Consider the following 23,338-nt stretch of genomic DNA (forward strand, 5'->3'; position numbering starts at 1 on the left):
TTGGCACCCTGTTCAGGGTGTACCCTGCCTCATGCCCTAAGTCTCCTGGGATAGGCTCCAGGCCCCCTGCGACCCTGTATACAGGATTTAGCAGTATAGACGAGTAGTGAGAGTGAATGAAATAAGAAATGTGTATTAAAAGCTTGTGTGTAACTCTACCAAAAAAGTGTGAAAATGTAAAATTTCTTAAAAGAAAATATCTTAAAGGAAATGACAAACATTTATTTATATAAAAAGTTTATTAAAAAGGTTTTTCATCCACAGTAGTTAAGACTGGCACCTTAAAATCACAAAAAAAAACATCCAAAATTGCATTTGATAAAAATGCATTGAAAAAAGGGATAAATAAAAAAGAAAAACATTACAATGTGTATGTCATCATGAATACAGTGCTTTCCTTATGGAAGCAGAGGACACAGAGTCAAACCAACCAATTGAAAAACAGGGTCAATACTACAGTTAATAAAATGCCTACAAGGCACAGAGACTTCCATTGTAAGACAGTGCTTGCTTTTTTTTTTTTGTTTTATGATTGGTCACGCTTTTTTATGATTGGTCACTGAGAAAAATAGATATAGGTCATAATGTTAAGTCACATCTTCAATAAAATTGGTGTTTTACTCACAAATGTGGCAAAAATGCCCAACAATGTAAAGTCATACAGTCTTTGGTCTTGGCTGATTCAGCTGGTGCGAAAAATATAAACAAAAAAAAAAACATGACAGAATCTAAAAGAACTCCATTTTCTCCCCAGGACTGAGAGAGGAACCAGATTAAAGGAGTCACCCTAAGAGAAGCCAAAGCCACTCAACTGCATGGTTAACAGGAGGAGGATGAGTATGGGCTGTCCTGGATATTGAGGGAACAGTGAGGTGTATCAGGATTGAGTGTGCAGTGTGGAGGCAGCAGGACAGGGGGAAGAAAATAAGGCACACTGAGGCATAATACAGTAAGGACAGTGTCTAGGGGGCGCTCCTCTCCAACACTGCAGAAAATAAAAAATTATTTCGAATGGCTTTGGGCATCTGCTAGCAGGTCAGGTCTGAGGCATTCGATGGGACATTGGATATTCTGTAAAACAGAAATTAAGAATGAGAGCGATTAATTCAGAAAATAAGATTGAATGAAAACTATAACACACAAACCAGAGAAGCATCTACAGAACTTAAGGCTTCACAGGACAGTTTGATGAGGATGAAAATGAGAAATTATTATTTACATTATTACTTTATTTTACCTTGTTGTTATTATTGTTATTATTTTTCTACCATATTATTTTCCATTTATCTGATGTATTAAAATCCTTTTGTTTGAAAAATCCATTTTGTTGGAATATCTGACCGGATAATGTTCTTAAACATTTTTAAAATGTTGATTAAGCCAGACCTACCAGTTTGCGTAAGGCATTCTGTCTGTAGCGGTCATAAACATCGGTGTGTACTGGAGGCTGAATGAGGTCAACATTCACCTCCGCACCTGGCCGACGGCAGTTCTCACAACGCCAGCCCTGTGGAAACAGCATTTACATCATATATCCATGCACTACAACTCAAAGATAAAACAATTAAGTAAATAAAGCAAAATACATTCTCCTATATTCCAGCAAAGAATCACTCACTCTCACTCACTTATCTTCTATACCGCTTCATCCTGTATTCAGGGTCGCGGGGACCTGGAGCCTATCCCAGGAGGATAAGGGCACGAGGCAGGGTACACCCTGGACAGGGTGCCAATCCATCGCAGGGCACACACATACACACACTCATTCACACACTATGGGCAATTTGGGAATGCCAATTAGTCTAACCTGCATATCTTTGGACAGTGGAAGGAAACCAGAGTACCCCGAGTAAACCCACCGAGCACGGGGAGAACATGCAAACTCCATACACACAGATACGGGAATCGAGCCTGGCCAGGTATCGAACCCATACCCTGGAGGTGCCAGGCGACAATGCTAACCACTACACCACCGTGCCACCTTAGCAAAGAACCAATCTTACTTTATTTATAGAAATTCTATTGTTTTTAGTAACTTGTAAGCACATTAACATAAAACTGTTGCCTAAGCAAAGGTAAGCATGTCTTACCTGCTGTCCACCATGGCATGTGCAGGTGCAGATGCTGCCAAGGTACTCTTTCTGCCACTCATCTCCAACCTTGTACATCTTTCCTTCATCATAACATGTAGCTTCATCTACAAACACAATTTTGAGACAATGTCAATCAAATTATGCTAAATCCAAAAACCACCAAACTGATAATTATACCATCACTGAAAACAATTTAAATGTTACAGGTATTTGGGCACAACAGATTGCACTGCCAAGGTAAACAAATGAAAGCACATGGACACAAAAGACTGTTCTGAACTGAACTACTGGCACTATGACTTCTCACCACCATCCCAATCCAGCTGCACTAATAATAAATAGTATTCACAGGATGGTGAGTAGCCCGAGGTAAACCAACTTACGCGGCTCGCACTTGAACTCTCCTTTCCCGTTGCCCAGGCAGGTGCAGCTCATCCTGTGACCATTCTCAGCTTGGCGGTCCCATTTCTCCCCGATCCGATAGTTATGACCATTATCATAACACCACTCTGTTTGATGGATAGAGTAAATGTAAGAAATAAATAGTGGAACAGTCTACATTGTACATCTACTCTTTAACTGAGTGACTGATTTAGCTTTTGGATTTCCCTTTGGAGTGAATTCATCCTTTAAACACACACACACACACACACAGGGATAACATTGATCAATCAATGATCCTGGCTTTCATATATTGTTAGAACACCAACTGGGTCTCAGAGTTTCGCATCATCTGGTTACAAGTTGACAATACAAATCTGAGACAGAAGTCACCTCCTCATTTACCATCATGTTTAAGAATAGAAACAAACATGACAAATGGGGCTAGCATGGGCAGAGTAAACCTTTTTAATTTAAGACATGCGTTATGGGATTTAGATATGGTTACACCATATTTTTTTCTGTCAAAAACTTTTTTTTCATTAGAGTTCTTTGATGGACAGACGTCTATATGACGTAACCATTGGTTTTAGCTGCCCATGCTGTGAGGTGAGGTGTAGGTTTTAGCATGCAGTAGCACTGGCTCAGGCACTCACTGGATGAATCACATCTGAAATGGCCGCTGCCAAGGCCGAGACACCTGCACCAGAGCTTAAAGCCCGTCTCTGACATGCGCTCCCACTCGGCGCCCACCTCATGGTAGATTGCAGTGAATGTGTCATAGCACACATCCCTGGCCAGGGGCACTACTTCAGCTTCTGGTCCTTGTCCTAAAACTATAAAAAATTGACATATTCAGAGAAAGGCACATTAAGAAGTATAGTCATGATTTTATCAAGATTATATTTTATCAAGGCAAACTTTACCAGTGTTGCCAACAGTCACAACATCTTCCAGAACCTTCTGCATATTCTCTTCATCAACAGACTCTACAATGATTTTATAGGAGGCTCCTGAAGTAAGACCAATCAGTGTAGCACTGGTGGAGGAGCCAGGAAGACGCATCTGAAAGAGGGAAACAAATAAACATGCATTTACACTCGCATTCACAAATGCTTAAAAATGTTAATGGGCCAAATTCAGTTAGAATTTTTTTGTCTTATAAAAAATGACAATGCTTTTAATTCTTTAATTCCATAGTTTTTACATTTTATAATAATTTCCTGTGAAACTATATATATTTTTATGCTTACCTGGAAGCTCTGCTCGTTGATCTCGTCAATCGGACTACAGGACACGATGTACTCTATGCTGCGAGGCACTCCTGGCCATGTGATGGTGGTTTGTGTCTGGGCTTCCTGAGGCAGCTCTGTCTCATTGAAAGGATTCTCAAAGGAGATCCCAGGCAATGTGCCATCACTAACCCTCACCACTGGCACTCTGTGGCCATCTGGCCCTGGCAGAGGAATGTAAACCAGCGGCTCACTTTGGTGTGGAGCTAGGGGCTGATTTTGCCCACGGTTGGCTGGGCCCAGGTTCTGATACTCAGTGTACACGTGTTGACCCTGCTGCCCAAGTGTGTCATGTCTGTTTGGGCCCACCAGGTGAACGTGGTTGCTGTTGAAGTTCTCTTCATCTGGGACATCCAGTATTCCAGGCTTGGGCCGGTGAGACACTGGAAGCTGAGGAGACAACTCTTCCACTTCTAATTGGAGAAGAGATAGGCATGAGCTCAGATGTGCTGTAGCACACTGTATCCTGCAGAGGGCCTCATAATCTAATTCCTTAATATTACTGCAGAGACATTTTCAAACTGTATAGAAACCAAACTATAAAAGCATAAGCCATGTTGGATTCATGTATCAACAGGTACTTCAAATGATGCTCTTCCATTACAAAGCTAGAATTACAGACACATGTTTGTTATCTACAAGTTATATCACTGGACCCATAACTCTCAACCCTGGTCCCAGAGGAATCCCTCCCTGCAATTTTTAGCATTATCTTCACTTGCATAAATTTAAATAAGATAATAAGCAGCATTTTCTGAACTAGGTGTGATAGGGCAGGGAAAACACAAACATTTGCAAGTTGGGGTCCTCCAGGACCAAGGTTGGGAAATGATGACTTAAAGAATAATTGAAAAAGTAAAGACTCTTACGGGTTCTGGCCTTGCCCACAAGCGCAGTGCTTCTTTGTGCATTGTTTAGAGCAACAATTTTAATGATGTATTCAGTGCTTGGCTTCAAACCTGTATACAAAAAGACAAAAAGCCCTTTAGTTTGGATGTGATGGAAAACAGCTGTGAATGATTAAAAAAAGATGTGCACCATCCAAACCCAAAAAACAAGTACTCATGCTAGAAGCGAATAACAAAAAATCACTAGATAGCTGGCTAGCTAGATAGGTATGTAAAAACCTTAAAATAAGAAGATGGAAATGTGACAAAAGAAATGAATAAAATTTAACTGTGAGTAAGTCATACATGCAAAAGATGTACATAAGACAAATACCAGAAATTGTGGCGGATGTTCGATCAGCGAGAGGTCGTGGAACAAGCTCTCTTGGGATGCCATCAACTTCCTCATGGGTGATGTAATATCCTGTGATGATGCTTTGGGGAGGTTCCCATGAGAAGGAGATGGTGCTGGGGGTCAGGGAGGTAAAGCGGATATTTGCTGGTGGGCTGATTACTGGTTTAGCTGAGAATATAGAAAAAACATTAGATAAAAGACAAGACCGGAAGAAAATTCACCATGTAAAAATATATAACAGATAGCAGTTTTTTTAAGTCATATAAAAGCATAAACCAGTTTTTAGTACAGAAGGGTTACCTGTGGTGGCTGCAATAGTGAACGGTTCACTGCGGGCATTCCCATTCAAAGTGTAAAGGTTGATCTTGTACGAGGTACCCGGCTGTAGACCTACATGTAACAGGTATTTCAACTTTAAATCAATGCTTTGAAGGTTGAATGTGAAACAGGCATCCACTTAAGAATTATAGATTAAGCCAGTTTTACTTTAGTTTAACTACCTGTAATGGTATAGGTGCGCGATTCAGGTGGGATGGTCTTTATGATGGGGTTGTGACCGCCGATAGTTGGTGTGGCCTCTGCTAGGAAACCAGAGATGGCATCAGTCTTGGAGCGCCAGGTCAAAGTGATCGAAGAATCCTTCAAGTTGGAGATCCGAACACGACGAGGGGGACTGATGTCTGCAAAATGGTGGCAGAAACAACTGTTAGATTCATGCACAGCTGGCATCTGTTAAGAAAAGTATAATGTTAAAGTTTCTCAGCGTTATAGCTTACTGTCAGGAGTTGTAATGTCTCCCTTGACCGGGCGGCTGGTAAGAGAATTCTTCACAGCATAAAGCTCCACTTCGTACTCAGTGGCAGGCTACAAAAAGAAGCAAAGAAAAAAAATTAATTCAGTCGACAAAAGTGAAGCCCAAATATAGATATGTTGCACTGGGGGAAAAATCACACCCTTTCGATTGTATAATTTAGTAGTTAAAGAGTATGTTCTTCCGTCTGTCTGTTTACACACTCCCTAATGCTTTTTTTTTTTTTTTTTACATCCATGTTTGAAATCATACCCTCTTTCATAACCCCTACAAACTGCAATCTAACTTTGTACTCCATATTTCATGTGCCTTCAGGCATATATAACAAGGACAGTAGTGTGTATGTGGTTTGACTAAATAAGCACATTACACATCTTAAACCAAGTGCAGGCCACAAGGATTGTACCAAGGCTCTTATACTTCAGGTCAGTGCTGTGGATTTCTCAATACTTAGCAGAAACTAGCTACCCACAAATGTACAACGCAGCTTCATCATAAGTGCTACACAAAGCCGACTATTATTTGAGCAATAATTGACTTTCCAAAGATGACAAATGCATCCTTCCAAGAATACAACCCAAAAGCCAAGATAGTTACCATGAGTCCAGTGGCATGGTACTGGGTGGAGTCAGGTGCAATGTTGACCTCTTTAGTAGGTCCATTCTTGTTTTTGGGAGTGATAGCCACACGGTAGCCAGTCAGTTGGACATTAGGTCCTGAATACCAGGAAATGGTAAAGGAACTGGAGCCAACCTGAGAGAACTGGAGATTGGTAGGGCCAGGAATAGCTACACAGACAAACAACAAAAAAAGTATTTCAAACCATTTGGTATATATTCAGCATGCTTATAGGAACCACAGTGTAACACAAATGTACCTGTGGTCTGGGTGCCAACCAGGGGAGGACTGGGAGTGCGGTCATGAAGGGCGATAACTTTAACAGTGTATTCAGTGCCAGGACGGAGACCATGCAGCACTGCAGATTCATCTGTACCACGCGGAGCAGGGAACAGCTCTCTCTCCCCCTCTTCTGAGCTGGAGAACAGCACTCTGTATGAGCTCACCTCCCCATCAGGACTCTCCCAGGAAATCCTCAAGGACGTTGAGTCTACTTCAGTGAAGGCCAAGTCTTTTGGTTTGTCCACAGCTGAAAGAAATTAGGGATTACTATATTGAACACGAGTATATTTTAATATATGGTAGTAAGGTTTAATAATAACAGGGTTCAATCCTAAAATTTTCTATACATGTATTGTTTGTATTAATTTAACTCCATTAACTTACTCGTAACTACAGTCTCTACCAGAGGAGGGCTCTCTCCATCCTGGCCCAGAGCATAGACACTGAGTGTGTACTCGGCTGTGGGCATCAGTCCAGAGAATGTAATCTCTGTTTGGTCTGCAAAACGACATGTTACATAAAAAGTTAAAAAAATTAAGCATTGATGATAAACACTTTGAAACAGTGAATCAATATTAAAGTAATTAATGGAATCTGCATTTAAACTATAAAGGCAAACTAAATTTGGATAATTAAACACCTATGAAGCACAGTGAATAGTCATTTGACTTCATTTAAATGCTTATTATTTACTATAATCCACATGTTTTAAACACAAATATTGAACTTTATTACCTGGAGCGACCACTTCAGAGAAAGAAGGCCCACTGCCATTTCTGGGGCTACCAGTGATGCGATATCCAGAGACAGGACCGGCTGCTGGTGTCCAGCGTACAGTGATGGTGTTGTCTTTTACATCAGTCACTTCCATCTCAGATGGAGACTCAATATCTACAAAAACACAAAAAATATCCTTTCGTCATTTATTTTTCTCTTGGTTACCACCAGATCATGTTCACCGATAATATATTTCCTTTCCGTATCATGCTCTGCCATCACATCTGCCATACCTGTTTTGTGATTTACATAGATGGGTGTGCTGGAGGCGGGGCTGTCTCCTCTTCCTGTTACAGCATACACAGTGATGGTGTAGTCGGTGCCTGGGCGCAGACCCTCAATAGTTGCAGTGGTCTGAGATCCTGGGACTGTGAACTCTTTAGGAGAGCTGTGACCACCTGAGGAGGTACGAGATTGAGCTGTTACTATGCAATAATTAACTATTTTAATTCAGTTAGTCGTTAAATTATGCTATAGTTTAGGCAGTGCCTGTTAGGGTTGCATGAGACAAATATAACTACACATGATAGGCCAAAAGGTAATAGAGCAATGATAAAAGATGTATATTGCTACACATGTATGCATGTATTTATTTATTTTTGTTTTTTCATGTACCTGACTCTCCATGTGTGATCCGGTAGTACCTCACACTGACAGAGGGGGCGTCCCAACGAACAGTGATGCTGGTTGGTGTTGAAAAAGTGACTTCCAGGTCAGTAGGTGCATCAGAGACTAGCAAAGAGCAAAATCACCACATTATATTAGAAGCATTCAAATATTAGCCATCTGTATACCGTGTAAACATTCAATATTTTAAAGAGATCAACATCGAACATTTTACATGGACATCGCCTGGATCTGAACTGCATAAATTGTGTTCAGAAAAAGTCATGTGTTTTCAATCTTAACATTATTTTTTCCCAGATTAATATTTCCCGGACTTTCTATATTTGGTTGTCTTAACTGGATCAACACCAAAAACGTTAAGGCTGTGATAGTGCAGAAATAGGAGAATATCAGCATGAAAAACTTCTAAGCTTGGTCTCAAAAGAAAGATAATACATTACTAAACCGGGTTTAATTATTTGTGCAAGATTCCTATGACATCTGACATAGATTTAATTCTAATATCTTAGCACAAGCTAGTCAGTAATAGAGAATTGGCACTTACTAGTGGACTGGGTTCCAATGAGAGGCTGACTCTCACGGTTGCCGCTCACAGCGAAGATGCTGATGCCGTACTCAGTCTCAGGTGTTAGACCTGTCAGTGTGAAGTGGCTTCTTGAAGGCGGCAGTCTCTCCTCCTTGGCACGTCCTCCACTGGTCATCTGATAGCGGATACGGTAGCCAGAGATGCTGGCTTTGGGAGGCAGCCAGTGTATGGTGAAGGAGTTTGTGCCGATGTCAGTGAAGACCAGTTTAACAGGGGAATCCAGGACTGCAGTGGAGAAAAAAGACTGAAATCAAATCTTGTCGCCCAAAATAAAATTATATGTAAGGAAAATAATTTGATTGATATTTTAATGAATGGGGATAGATCAACTCACTGGTTCTTTGAATAGCGGTAACAGGTGAGCTCTGCCTCTCTTCATACACACAGAACACACTCACCATGTATTCAGTGTTGGGTATAAGATCTACAGACGCACAGCACAGATGGAAAGCATAATTAGTAATCCCATAGACCCTTAAAACAACACCGTTGAATGTAGAACACATGATTCACATACGGCGAAGAATGACCCTATTGACATCTCCGTCTACGACGCGCTCAGTGTTGTCATCCTCATCATCGACTGGGTGATAGTGGATGATGTAGCGGTCAATCTCGTTAGGCTGGGGGACAAACGGGGCAGTCCAGATCACGGTCATGTTGTCAGCATTGATATCACTAAACTTTAGTCCTGTTGGGGCTGGAACAGCTGTGGGGGAAAAAAAGGAATGAGGAAAGAACATTATTAAAAATAAATCAGGTAAACCTTCACCACAATGTTCCTTGCCACTTGAACAGGGCAGACAGTCTGTCTAGACGTATTATCTTTTTAAAGTTAAAGAGCAAAAGCCACTAATGAAAAAGGAGGTCAGAAAATGAGCACCAGCTTGAAGGTGACTGAGGATCTGAAAACCTTTACACAGACTGCTGCCATATGGGTCTCAGTAACTTTAGACTGAGATAGAATGAGACGGAGCAAGAGTGAGAAACGCAGTCAAAACACAGATGCTTGCCTGCTCTTTAATAACACGCTTCTCCAGAACCCTAAGAAAAACGTGGCAGTCACATGTAGCCAACTCAAACAGTACAGAAGAACAGGATGTAACATGTAAGGAAAGTGTAATATTATAATATGTGTCATATGCAAATATAATTATTTCAATCAACAGATGCTTTGTTCATATTTAAGGACGTGGGATAAAATGTAACATAAAGTAATATCTGTTTTCTACACATACCTGTTTGCTGTGTGATGGTAGTGGGCGTGCTCTCGCCGTTTTCACTCATTGTGACGATGCTAAATTCGTAGTCGATGCCAGGCTCCAGGCCAGTAACAGTGTAGGCATTCGTGGTAGACTCCACAAGGTCCTCGAAGATGGGTACACTATCGCCCGCAGCCGTCACCGTGATGCGGTAACCAGTTATAACAGTGGAGTTAATAGGACTCCATGTGAGGCCAATTGTGGAGTCAGTGATGTTGACAAAGTGGAGGTCTGTTAGCTGGGGTACATCTATTAGGTTATATAGTGGAAGAGCAGCAGGCCAAGAGAAGAAGTGCAGGGCACAAAACAGAGAGACGAGAGGATTGTGTTAAAACACCCATAGCCCTCATGGTTCAGCATCTGCACAGTAGCAGTGAACCATGGCACATTAAAATATTAAGTGATATGAAGATGTGTTTAAAATTAAAATCGGTTGCAGGATGTGTATATATAATTACAAATATTTATCTCTGATTTGACATTTTTTCTTTTTTCTATTTAATGTATAGCTACGGATTTTTTTTATAGGAATGCCCTTCGTACATAATCATCAATGCAATATTGTAGCAGCGTCATATCACTTATGTCAGAGTAAAAAATTAAACTCAGTTTGCAGCACTGTTAATGGAGCTGGTATAAAGGGGGGTATTCAACTCTAGGGGTTTGATTATCTTGGAAGAAAGTTACCAGCAAAGTGTTGATCTTTGCCATAAATATTAACAAATGTTTTTTATCCACTTTGAAGAGAATAACCCGGGTACGATTGAATGTACTGAGGTTAAGTTAGACGATGACGACCGCAATAAATCTGAGGCCAGATTACAAGTATGGAATGGAGAAACCATTCCAAAATGTGAAAGTGGCCATGTTAGATTTTAAACTGATGGCTGGTATCTACAGAGGCATATGTTCATACACACCTGGAGTGATTGTGTCAGAGATGGGCACGCTCTCCATCTTATCCTTCACTGTAAACACACTGACATTGTACTCCACGCCAGGTCTTAGGTTATCCAGAGTGCACGATGTCTGGCCCGCCCTTACAAACTCTTCCACAGAGTTACCCTGCTGGCCATTAGTGGGACTGCAAGTCACTCTGTAGCCTGTGATATCTATGGAGAAATGATTTATATAAAAAAAGATTGGCAACTGCACTATACTGTGATCTTGGTGACAATAAGAATGACTGAGTTGAGAAAAAACTTTTTATTAAGTCTGTTACATTAAACTAGCTTGGTACAATCAGACTTTTTTAACTAGTTTAGTATCTACCTGCATTAACAGACTAAAAATACTCAATTTGCCTATCATTAGTCTATCAGAGTATAGTTCACATTCAAACAATTATTTTGTACAGTTTAAGGAATAGACATATAATGTACGATGACAACATGCTTCCAAATTAATTGTGAAAATCCCCCAAAATCTTTCCTTTTGGTGTGATTTTCTTGTAAAGTATCTGCAAGCATTTATGCAGATATAATGGGGTTTGAGGTTTGAGTGCTGACCTGGAGTTTTGGCTTCATTCCACTGGACTGATACCTCTCCAGTGTTTGGGTTGGTTTCCAACTTGAGATCAGTGGGTGGAGACAGAGCTAAAGGCAGAGTTAACAAGTAAGATATGACTGCATACGATTCATGGGAAATTTCATCACTTTCACTGGCTTAAATATGCTGAAAGATATTTTTCTACTGAACAAAAGCAGAACTGTCTTACGTGTGACAACACGGCGTGTGATGGGGTTGCCCTGTCCGTGGCCATTGATGACTGGCTGTACACTGTAGGTGTACTCCACTCCTGGGGTCAGGCCTGAGATGTAAATGCTTCCCGATTCAGAGGTCACCTCCCTAGGGGCTTCTCCGCCTTGGCTGGGCTTCACAGTTAACTGAAGAAAGGAAGCAGGGAGCATGAGTGCGAGGAGGGGTTAATATCTATGACTCAACTGAAATATGTTGCATGTGTTTTGATCAATATAAATTTCAACAGAATTTAATTATGATACTTGAATATTTGGCCCTTAATTTTAAACAGTCACAGAATAAATTATATAAATCTATATAATAAATTATTCTAATCTTTCTTGTAAATAGCATTACAGAAAGGCTTAATTTAACACTACATCTGGGAACTGTGTGAAATTCCAAACCATTCCAAACAAGTTTTCCTTATGTACATTTGCAGCTGTTTTGCAAAATTACAAACATGCATTTTTTCCAATTTTGCACAATTCATACATAGTTCTTTACATGCAATTTACTAATTATTTTGTACATGACACATTTTTCTTTGCAGTTGAATAGCAAACATCCTGAAATATACCTTATATCCAATTCTGGGAACAGGACTCCAAGAAACTACAATGGAAGTGTCTGTGACATCAGTTGTGAAACGAGGAGCATTTCCCATTGGTGAGGCTACAAGGCAGACAAAAAGTAGACATAGTAAAAATAAAAGTCTCCTCAGGACATTAATGCCCTTTAAATCACTACTATCAGTGTGATTAGTGGTGTTTATGCTAAAGCTCACAGGTGCTGAAGGTCACTGTGGCTCCCTCACTGAGCACATTGCCCTTTTCCGAATGCAGTGTTGCCGTGTACGGCGTGTCTGGCTGAAGGTTCAGAAGGGTGTACTGTGTCAGGCGGCCAGGGAGACGCAGCTGCCTAGGGTTCGAGCCTTCTACGGTCAGGAAGAGTCTGTAACCGGTGACCTGAGCTCTAGGAGCTGACCAGATGATCACAGCACTGTTCTCAGTCACATTGGACAAGTTGATGTTTGTGGGAGCATCTGGCTCTATTCAGGAAAACAAAAAGCACATAAAAATTGTATTTTTTAAATTGAATTTAACAATTTAATGTAGTTAATGATTTAATAATTCATTTAACAAACATGTATTGAAATGATGTTCAGTATGAGCACAGAACTGTCTTTATGATTACAATAACTGTTAACAAATATACAACTTTTACAAGTGAAGGTAAAAACAACAAATGTGTGAAATGCACACGCCATACGCATAATGTGGCAGTGGAAATATACAAAGAAGCTTAGTGGTCACAACCAATGAGACCACCACCACACCTCACACTTGTTTTTTGATGGTGTCAAAAACACCAGAATCTTTTTTTTTGTTTGTTTTTTTTACACAGGTGACAAGCAATCAATCTATTTGGCCTGCCGCTATTTTGCAAATACTTACTAGTGGCATATTCTCCAACCAGTGGCTCGCTCTCTTCTCCGGACATGAGGGCGAAAATAAAGAAGCGGTAGAGGGTTCCAGGCTCTAGTGGCGTGACCTCGGCATAAGTATTGTGCATGACGGGTAGAACCGTCTGCTGCCCGATCAGTCCATCAGCACCGACCTGTGCTACTGACACACGGTACCCAGAGACTTCCCCTGGAGAAGCGGTCCAAGTGATGGTGATCTTTGAGTCAGTCACCTCAAAGAACTGTAGATCAGTCGGAGATGGGACTTCCTCTGTGGAATAAACATGGTGATTTTGAATTAAAAACATTAAATGACACTGAAATCACACCTCAATTGAAGATCTTCCAGCAGCAAAACTAAACAAGATTTTCCCTTACAAACAAATTTCGATAAGGGATTTCCAAAAGCAAATCTTCATCTTTAAAACATTGCTTTGACTCTTTTCAGAATGTTCTTTCCTGCACCAATTTTAACCTACATTGCACTTCATCCAAACACAGTCTTAACCCATTTTAACCTGTAATTTCCTTTCAGTGGGACGCGGCAAGCTGTATTTACCATCCCATAAAACTTTTCCATGTAAAGAGAAGAATTCAGACACCCTTCTAGCTTACAGGTTGCCCCAAGAGAAAGAAAAATAGTCATGCAATGGAGAGACTACAGACGGTTTGTTTTAGTCCAGCTTAATGTTTAACATAATAGCATTCCAAAAGATGAGACACTGTTAGTCCTAGCACCTGGGCAAACTATGTTTTACATAACGTTAATCAAACATACAACATTGAGAGTCTTCACAAGGCCAGGGCATACCAACATCTTAACAAAGACTGACAGAAAATGAGCTAAATTTTTTGTAACTTTGGATTTAAAACATTGCTTAGATCTTTAAAGAACCAAAAGATGAAAAGAACAAGAGTAATAGTTTTGCTTGGAACAGGATCTCCAAATCTCTACCCTGTTATTCACAGCATGCTTTGCGGCTCATGTATTTTATCATCATCTTTTTGTGTATGAGTACCTAGCTCTGGTTCCCCAGCAGTGTTGACCTGCACAAACACAGGCTCACTCTCCAGATTCTCTTCTACAGCATAGATGCTGATGTTATATAGCTGGCCAGGTCGAAGGTCACTAAGAGTCACAGAGGTTTCTGTGTTAGGCAGGGTCAACTCAGTGCTGCCAGAGCTCCCTTCAACAGATGGAGTATAAACCACACGGTAGCCTATGGGCATAGAATTAATGTCAGCACAATTTCCCCCCTTCACATGTAGCACATTAAACATGGTTCACATTAAAGACAGACTCAGCAGATGCAGACCTGTGATAGGAGCTACAGGTTTAGACCATCTGACTGTGATGGAAGTTTCATCTACATCACCAATCTCATGGCCTGTAGGAGCATCGGGAGCTGCAATGAGAGAGAGGAGATTGGATTAGCCTGAAAATACTACAGGAAGCTTCATTTATTTTAAAGAAAGTTTATCATCTCTGCGAATCAGGGCGAAAATATTTTCTCTATATTTGTACCTGTAGTCTGGGAGGTAGTGAGGATCAGATTGGAGTCTCCCTCATCAGTTAGTTCATACACATTAACTGTATACTTTCTGCCTGGGAGGAGCTCGTTGAGATTGACTGAGGTAGCTGTACGTGGAAGATCTGTAAATAGCAAGATAACACATGGAGAAACTTTATTCTGGCCAATCACAAACCTTATCATCATTTCTATTCATACAGCTTTTTTTTTAATGATGTATTCAATGCTTGAACAACAGAATTTAAAAAAGAAGTAATTGCCCCCGGACCTAATGATGAAAATGTGTAACTTACCCAAAACCATAGGTTGTCCTTGCTGCCCTCCCTCTTCAGTGAGCTCATACTCAACTCTGAAACCGGACACAGTGTCTGAGGCCGACACCCATGAGATGACGAAGCTGCTGGAAGTGATCTCAGTCACAGACTCTGAGGTGTCCACCACTGCAGGTGGAGGAGTAGTGTCCCCTTCAGCTGTAGCCACTGGGAGACACCAAGACACATTGAGTGAAAAGTATGAGGTTAAAGAATTTTGGGAAGGCAAACTTATTGGTAATAAGTTGACACACACTGGATACTCACAAGAGCCAAAGTTGGTAGTGAAATCAAACCGAGTGACCTCTCTGCGACCAAGCCTTAAAATACTGATGAGCTGACCCTCATAGGTGATGCCCGGCTTTAGTCCAGCGATGGTGTAAGAAGTGAGATGGCCTGGAAGGGTAACCTCCTTCCATGGGGTACGAGTGTTTTTCTATTAAACAAAATACATCCACTAAGCACACAACCTCCTAATAGACATATTATAACAATAATGCTTATGCTCCAGAATAAGGGATAAAATACTGAATGGATAAAGGACTGACCACTCTCCACTTGAGGACATACTGGACAATGTGAGCAGATGGAGCAGCGTTCCACTGGATTGGGTGTGAATTGGGCTGGTTGCCAGCTTCTGTGATAATCACTTGGACTGGACGATTACCACCTGACAAAAAAAGAAGCAAGTTTTTCCTTTCAGTTTTTAAGATCATTAAGACACCCAGATCAGATGTTCAAATCCAGAGTCAAAAGTTAACAATATTTGTGTATTCATATATATGAAATAAAGGAGTTAGCAGGTTATGTTCTGTGCATTGTTATACCAAGGTAACAAAAGTGTACAAAACATACACACACGCACACATTTAACAGTAAAACCACAGGGAAAATTTATTTTTAAGGAGATGGACCACAAGTTAAAACATGTCTGTGCACTTCTGCTACCTGCTTTTAGTGAGAAAGCTAAATGGGAAACTTGACACAGCTCTGCAAGATTCTTCCTGAGGTTTCAGCACTCACACATGGTTGATGCTGAAGTAACACTACTATTTTCTTTTCTGTGGTTTCCAAACAAAACAAAAAAGCTCTCACATTTGCTCAACCAAAAAGACAAAAAAATACATATGCAACCATTTTTATTCAAAGAGATAGTTGTTTACTTTTATGCTCATTTAGCAATTTTCTTTTTATTTCCCAAACCTTGTTTCTTTTGATGCAGTAATTTCCCAAAACAGTTTAATCCCAACACTCCTTAACAAACTCACCTCTTCATAAAGCATAAAATAAGTAGGATACACGTGGCAACATTGCCTCATTGAAGTTAGGGGAATCTGGTTTCAATTTCTCCCAATTACTGCTATGAAAAGCCAATGGTTAGGTGTGTATACAGCAGCATTTAGTCTGGAGTATGTTCCTCCAGCAGGCCAGGCTGTAGTGTTCTCAGCATTCTCACAGCTGTATGTCATTACACAGGGCTATTGTTCTCGGGTCCCCAAAACTTAAAGTTCTCTTCTGACCCCATCCAAGCCACACAAAGAAGGAACATTCCTGTCATAACAGAACCATAATGTTTGCTTCCAAACCTTAGCTGTATATTTTTTCACTATATATATTCTTCAAATGAGAGCCTCTGGGACAGAGCACAAGAAATGTGCCACAGGAATTTAGGGTTAAGTAGAATAGTTATCATTTTGCAACTCTCACCTAAAAATCTGAAATTGATGTAAGCAGTCAACAATGGAAATTACGTAAACCCGTGAACGACTTTGCAGATGCTGTAGTGGTGCAGGTAAAATTGGTTCTGACACTTTCTGAACAAAAACGTGACCGGGAATTTCTTAAGGCTATAGCACTGCCAGGAAAACAAAGAATAAAAAAGCAACAGGGGGCAAAAGAGTGAACAGTTGATTGCATGGCTGTATTTCTCCATCTGCCAACTTCAAAGCCATGAACCATGTTAAAGTGCAAAGTGTTTCCAACAACACCTTTAAACTGACCAGCATTTGTTCAAAGAAGAGCAATTGCTCCATCTTACACATGCAGAAGATCTCTCAAAGGCCTGAAAAAGGAAGTAAGCAGCATTGCCTTCATCAGTGTAAACATCTGGTGCTCGTTGACGTCCAACCCACCCTTAACCCAAGCTCAAAGGATCGCTCACAGCACTGCTCAGCATGATCCATGTCTGTGTCTACGTAAGTACACATGCCTTATTAAGTAGCACTCGTAGAGTTGTGATTGACTTACCATGAAAAGAGTGCTGGGGCTCACAGCTCACCTCTCCAAGCCCATTGCCATTGCAGTAACACTTGTAGCGGAGTCCGTGGATGACCTTGTCCCATGACTCTCCGATTTGATAGAAAACTTTGGTGTCTGGCTCCTGGCACTGGTCTATAAAAGGAAATGATCCTACTATTAAAATGACCATGTAATAACATATTTTAGCTAGCTAAACATTAGCAACTTAGGTTTCACAGGCTAGATCATTTCTCCGTAACTGCAGATAACAGCAGTGAAATGCTAAACATAAACTGTTTAAAGTTATCCAGATTTACCCCAAACCTTTTCACGCCTGCCCTTTTCCAGATAATATGTAACAGAAGACATTTACACATTAAGACATGGTTAGTCCTTATATTTCATGATTTTCAGTTCACATGTTCTGTCCTGTTCTCTTGAAATAATGCAGCAAAATATTTGCATGTTTAATAACGTTTGGTAAATAAAGGTAACGTATGTTTGATGATGAGTAAAAAGAGCTTGAGGTCAGTGTGTTGATTAAACTTACCAATAGCGTCACACTTCCAGCGTCCACGGCCCTGACCGAAGCAGGTGCAGTTCATCATGTAGCCTTCATCATGACGTTTAGTGAAGGTTTGGTTCACCTCATACGTCAGGCCATCCACAATGCACTGGTCTAAGAGGGACATAAGCATTATATTTTATGATATTTTAGATAAGTTTTTTTTTCCCAAAAGTGGGATATAAAAACAAACAAAAAAAAAACACAACTTCACATCGGACCCACTACAGTTGAGCAAACACTGTCTCAATACAAAAATAATAAGCCTCAAAGTTTATTTTTAAGTGGATAACTCACCTTTGAGCTGCGAGTAGGCGATGCAGCTCCATTCTCCACGTCCGTTTCCTACACAAGTGCAGCGCATCATGTGACCCAAAACATCATGGCGTTTATCCCACTGATCTCCCACACGGTACATTACTCCCTCACTGGTTGTGCAAACCTCCTCATGGGCTAAAAGAACAAGAGATTATTTGAGTGATTATTTTATCAATGATTTTTACAGCATGCCCACTGAGCACATATAAAGTACACGCAGTGTAAAGCACAGAATCTTTGGCCAAGGATGACCTTTTGTTGACAAAAAGTCATTAAAAATAAGTAATGTATCAAATCTTCTACCAAAAATCATTCTGAATGCTTGAAGAACATCCTGGTGCAACATTACAGAATAACTTCATTGTCGGGAGTTAGAATAACACTGATTGACCTGTGAGGGAAAAGAAGTGGGGGTGCAAGTTGAGTAAGGACACGAAGGTTAAGAGAAAAAGAGAGTTTATGGAAGAGCTCAGAGATCTGAAAGCAGCTGCCCTGGACCCCAGCCAACTCCTTAATGCTTCACTGACAGCCAGACCCCTTCATCTGCACACCAAGGCAGCTGCAGGGCCACTAATATCTTGAATGTACCCTTAAAGATCATCCAGACATTTATTCACTGGTTTAATTATTTTTATAGAGACCTTTGCACTCCCAAAGGTGACATGAGTGGCTTTTAACTGGTTGCCCATTTTAAATGTTCGCACATTGAACAGAGGTACAGAACAGAAGTATTGAATACTGGAAAAAGAAACTAAAAGATAGTTGCAACTTAGTTTTCAGTGTCTCACAAAACGATGATTACAAAAGTCTATACCTTTAAAATGCAAAATGCTCAAAAGCACCAAATGCTATTAATTAGTCTTACTATTAGCAAACGTCTGTGAGATCCTGTCTGGCTCCTCCTAATTAGCCTTTAGAAGTCGTAGACAACTCAAAACATCATGTGTATGTAAATTTGACTGGAAAGGTGTTGACGAGTCCTTTGTTCCCCACTGGTGGGACCCTCTAATCTCTTATTTGGCCTCCTCCCAGCATTAAGGTTTAAGGTTTGCATTGTCAGATAGTACTTTACCCTATCTCTTCAATCGCTTACTAAATACTTTAACCATCTTCTGAAGACAAAGATTAGGTTGATCCAGCATGCCCATACCCATTTAAGATCATATCAGGATTTTAAGAATGTCTAAACAGGTACAAGAAACTTTAAGGGCAGTGATTCTGACTACACTTCCCTAGGGTGAAATTGTTAACTTCTTAACATTGTCACCATTGGGAAGCTCCAAATGACATTTAATTTGCACTTACAAGCCATGGGGCAAAAGCCATATTGCGCCTCTCCATCAAAATTATATGTGGTGCCACACCACTTCATGCCATCCCTGCGTCCATCAGCTGTACAGTCCGTGTAGTTATTGCCATTATAGAGGAAAGGGAAGTGGCACAATGCACCATTGGAGTTTCCACCTCTGGTTGTGATCAAAACTGTAAAAAAAAAAAAAAAAAGCAACAGATCTTAATATTAGAAACTGATAAATATGCAGTTAAAGTTAATCCAATCTAACTGATGTCTTAAGAGGTTCATTATGCATATTTACTCACCATTCTTTTCTGTGCAGAAGGAGTACTGGTGGTCTTTTTCAAAGTCAGATGTGGTACTGCACCAAAGCTGCCCATCATCACGTCCCTCTGAGGTGCACGAGTAAAAGGTCTTGCCCATCGACACAAATGGGAAAACGCATGGCTGTCCATTTGAGTTGCCACCATAAACTTGAGAATGGCCCGCTATGCACAAAAAGACAAAGATTATCCATAATGAGAACAAATTCATTGATCAGGCCTCTATTTTTCCAATGCAACACCATTTGGTCATATTCTTGAGAGCATATGTCAAGTGATGAAACTGACCCCACTCATTACAGCTGATTCCATTTCCCAGGCAAGTACACAACATCTGCTTGCTGCCCTGAGTCTTGATCCAGCGCATTCCCTCAGTATAGGACACTCCTGAGTCTGTTACACAGGTGCCCTCAATAGGGGCAATGGGAAGGGGCACGGGCTGGAACACAGCTGGCTGTACATTGGTGATCACACGAGAACCAGTGCCTGTAATAGCAAAAAAACTCAAAAGATGAGCACAAACCTTGTACTTTTATCATCCAATGCAAAAGATTTTTTATCTTTGTGTATTCGAAATTATTTTGACCACATAAATCTTGATAATCAAAAGACCACTATATATAACAATTACACCAGAATCAAAGCTTATTTTAGTTTAATTTAATATTTCAGATCTTACCAAGCCCAGTAGTGTGCAAGGAAGCATGCCTCTCGCATTTCCACTCTCCACGACCATTACCAGTGCACAAACATTGCAAGACATGTCCATGGGCATCTGTCTTAGTCCAAGTATCTCCAATGCGGTAAGACATGCGTATTTCCTGGTCATTGCAGCGGTCTGAAAATGCCAAACACACAATTAACACCATTCAGACCATAGCATTCTATCTTAGAATAAGAGCTATTATTTTCTAGCAAACCAGGGTTCATTCTTTTTTCCTTTGTAGTCAAGTTGCTACCACTAATGAAAGTGGGTTTAGCTCTAATGGCTTTAACTAGGTCATTAAATGGAGAGGCAGTAAGATTGAGAGAAAGGAATGTGTGGTTTAAAGTGTTAAATAAATTTTATGGGGGTGCCCTATAATGCAGAAGTTTTCTTACTTCTGGATGTGCAAGTGATGCGTCCACTTCCCTCCCCTAAACAGGTGCAGTCTACGATCATCCAGCCCTGGTAAGGTTTCTCCCAGGTTTCCCCCACAGTGTAAGAGGTGCCAGCTGCATTATCATAACAGCGCTCCGCTAACAGGAAACCAAAAAAAAAAAAGGATTATACATTCGTCCTGGTACATGCACATGTAAACCCGTGCTTCAATTAATTATTTTTTGTGACATCTTACCAACAGGTTTGCATGTCCATTCCCCTTTCCCATTGCCCAAACAGACACACTCCAGCAAGTATTCTCCAGTGTCATGAGGTCTCATCCAAGTGTCTCCAATCTTATAAGAGTTTCCGCCTTCATGGCAACGATCTACAGTGGGATTAAATGAAAGAAAAAATAAGGCACTGAAACTGTGTGAAATGTGGTTTAAATTAAAAAATATATATTTTACTCACTTGCAATAGTGCAGCTGATTTTTCCTCTGCTGGAGCCAATGCACGTGCAGTCCCAGATCATGCCATCCTTTGGCCGTTCATAAGTCTCTCCTACTCTGTATGAGCGAGCCATTACTTTGTCATAACAAGTCTCCTCAGCTAAAGTATAAAAAAAAATCACCCATATCATCAGCTAATAGGTATTGACAGATTTTTGCTGCACAGAAATTTGCTGTAGTTACTACTGCACAGTATAAGTGAGCTTACCCTCAGGCTTCGTTTTACACTTAATACCAGCTACTCCATGGCAAGTGCAGAGAAGCACAGTGCCCAGATAGGCACGTTCCCACTGCTCACCAACTCCATAAAATTGTCCATACTCTAGACAGCCATCTGGGTGGAGGAAATAATGATGTAAATGAATCCAACGCATTTACTTGAAACACTTGCTAACCATAAGGACACACACACAGTGCACTGGAAATAAAGCTCTGCTCTTCCACATCAGGTTTGATCCTCCTCCAGTCAGTTTATGGGTAACAATTGATAGTTACGACTAAAAAAAGTTATCAAACTCAAGTTAAAGTTACTCTCTCTCTCTTTGGTAAACTGGGAGATTGTATGGATAGCAATTTACAGTAAGTAATAGCAGCTTAGAAAAAATGTTGACACATCAAAGCTCGTATCATCTAAATCTTAATGAAAAGATTGTCTTATTACAGTGTGTTTCCAGCTATAAAGCAAAGAGATGTCTTAATTCTCTCTCCTGGCACACAATCACAAACTGGCAAGGCGTCAATTCGTCTAATGCAAACACATTTCAAGTGAAGAATATAAGAGAGAAACTAAAGTAAATGCATTTGCTTTTAAAAATCTCTCTCTCTCTCTCTCTCTCTCTCTCTACACACACACACTCTCATATATAGAGAAAGATAGGGACAGCCAAAAAAATGTATACACATTTTAGGAAATGAAAAATAGAATGATGTATTTTATATCAATATAATATGAATAATATTATCATATATATCAATATATACCGTAGAGCAATACATTTAGTATTAAAGGCAGTCGGGGGAATTTTTTCCTTTACTCTTTGTTCATTTGCCTTGACTCTTAACACACCCATACAAGCCCCAATGCGCACAGTCCCTGCAGGACTCATGTGGACCTGGAGAGAGTGAGTGTGAGGTAAATCTGACGCTCATTTAGGCAATGGAACCGTTAAAACCAGCATGAGCAAATTGTTCCAATAAAACTAACACTGGTTTTAAAACCCCTAATGTCAAACACTCGAGAGAAAGAAGAAGAAAAAAACAGAGCTAGCAAGCAGGTCCACCCACCTTGAGACACGGATGATCCCGAGCGCTCGTGCGCCTGCCTCCTGCTTTTGCGCGCGCTTTGGGGCATGCACAGCACCGCGCCGGAGAACAGCAGCACCAGCAGCGTCGTGGCCACGCAGCCACCCGACATATTCAAGGCAAAGGATGGAAAACACAACCAGGGGGAAAAAAGTTCTTTGTTGTGGAGGAGACTTGGGAGAGGTAGAGAGCTGGAGCTGACTCCAAAATGCCGTCCGGGTGTCCCTCTCCTCCTACTGGCGCACCTCTGCGGAAAAAGCTTCAGCTGAGAGCGGTTTTATTTGCGCTGCACTTTCCGCGGGAGGAGCTAACGCGCGTGCTCTCTCTCTCTCTCGCGCGCGCTCTCTCTCTCTCTCTCTCTCTCTCACACACACACACACACACACAGAAAAAAAAGTTTGGGGTGGAGGTCGACCAGTCATGCTTTTAAGTTACACCTTGTAATAAACCGCTGTGTTTCTTCATTCATAATCTGAAAAACATGGAACACATTCATGTGACTCCATTCAGACTACTGAAATTCACTCAAGCCCACAAGGAGTGGCAGCCAGGCCCGAGAGCCCACCAAGGGGTGTACAGGGCAGGGTTGAATTTTTCCCTTCTTGCAAAATCAAGTTGCTATTGTGCGTCATCTTTGGTGCATACTTCTTCTTTCTAACACTCAGGAAAGTTCAAATAAAGCACTA

General features: G+C 40.8%; 1 protein-coding gene across 1 annotated transcript; it reads right to left on the reverse strand.

The window, feature by feature from the left end:
- Nucleotides 1-220: 220 nt before the first annotated feature.
- Nucleotides 221-22,912, reverse strand: fn1a (fibronectin 1a). Its single transcript, XM_053495973.1, has 46 exons — nt 22,635-22,912; nt 21,559-21,684; nt 21,313-21,450; nt 21,095-21,226; nt 20,859-20,996; nt 20,437-20,595; nt 20,046-20,243; nt 19,740-19,922; nt 19,446-19,622; nt 18,120-18,275; nt 17,808-17,936; nt 17,267-17,410; nt 15,568-15,689; nt 15,287-15,455; nt 15,002-15,187; nt 14,702-14,830; nt 14,493-14,582; nt 14,196-14,396; nt 13,169-13,447; nt 12,499-12,762; nt 12,292-12,386; nt 11,689-11,857; nt 11,480-11,566; nt 10,892-11,083; nt 9,948-10,220; nt 9,227-9,418; nt 9,044-9,133; nt 8,668-8,934; nt 8,112-8,228; nt 7,730-7,894; nt 7,455-7,610; nt 7,104-7,217; nt 6,697-6,966; nt 6,417-6,607; nt 5,785-5,872; nt 5,509-5,688; nt 5,309-5,398; nt 4,988-5,176; nt 4,636-4,725; nt 3,728-4,179; nt 3,401-3,539; nt 3,131-3,310; nt 2,477-2,602; nt 2,091-2,197; nt 1,391-1,507; nt 221-1,071 (listed from the first exon to the last, which is right to left on the reverse strand). Exons 1-46 carry the CDS (start codon nt 22,762-22,764, stop codon nt 1,003-1,005), a joined length of 7,455 nt encoding a protein of 2,484 aa, XP_053351948.1. The 5' UTR covers nt 22,765-22,912; the 3' UTR covers nt 221-1,002.
- Between the last annotated feature and the right edge of the window lie 426 nt (nt 22,913-23,338).

The sequence above is a fragment of the Clarias gariepinus genome, chromosome 5 (assembly GCF_024256425.1).
Source record: "Clarias gariepinus isolate MV-2021 ecotype Netherlands chromosome 5, CGAR_prim_01v2, whole genome shotgun sequence".
Lineage (NCBI taxonomy): Eukaryota > Metazoa > Chordata > Actinopteri > Siluriformes > Clariidae > Clarias > Clarias gariepinus.

Excerpts from the sequence above, each read along its gene's own strand:
- fn1a (XM_053495973.1), bottom strand. The coding sequence starts at position 22,764 with ATGTCGGGTGGCTGCGTGGCCACGACGCTGCTGGTGCTGCTGTTCTCC. Across the intron at positions 17,411-17,807 it reads CTGGAAGTGTGACGCTATTG|ACCAGTGCCAGGAGCCAGAC; the intron begins GTAAGTTTAATC and ends TTCCTTTTATAG. Across the intron at positions 5,399-5,508 it reads GCGCACCTATACCATTACAG|GTCTACAGCCGGGTACCTCG; the intron begins GTAGTTAAACTA and ends TGTTACATGTAG.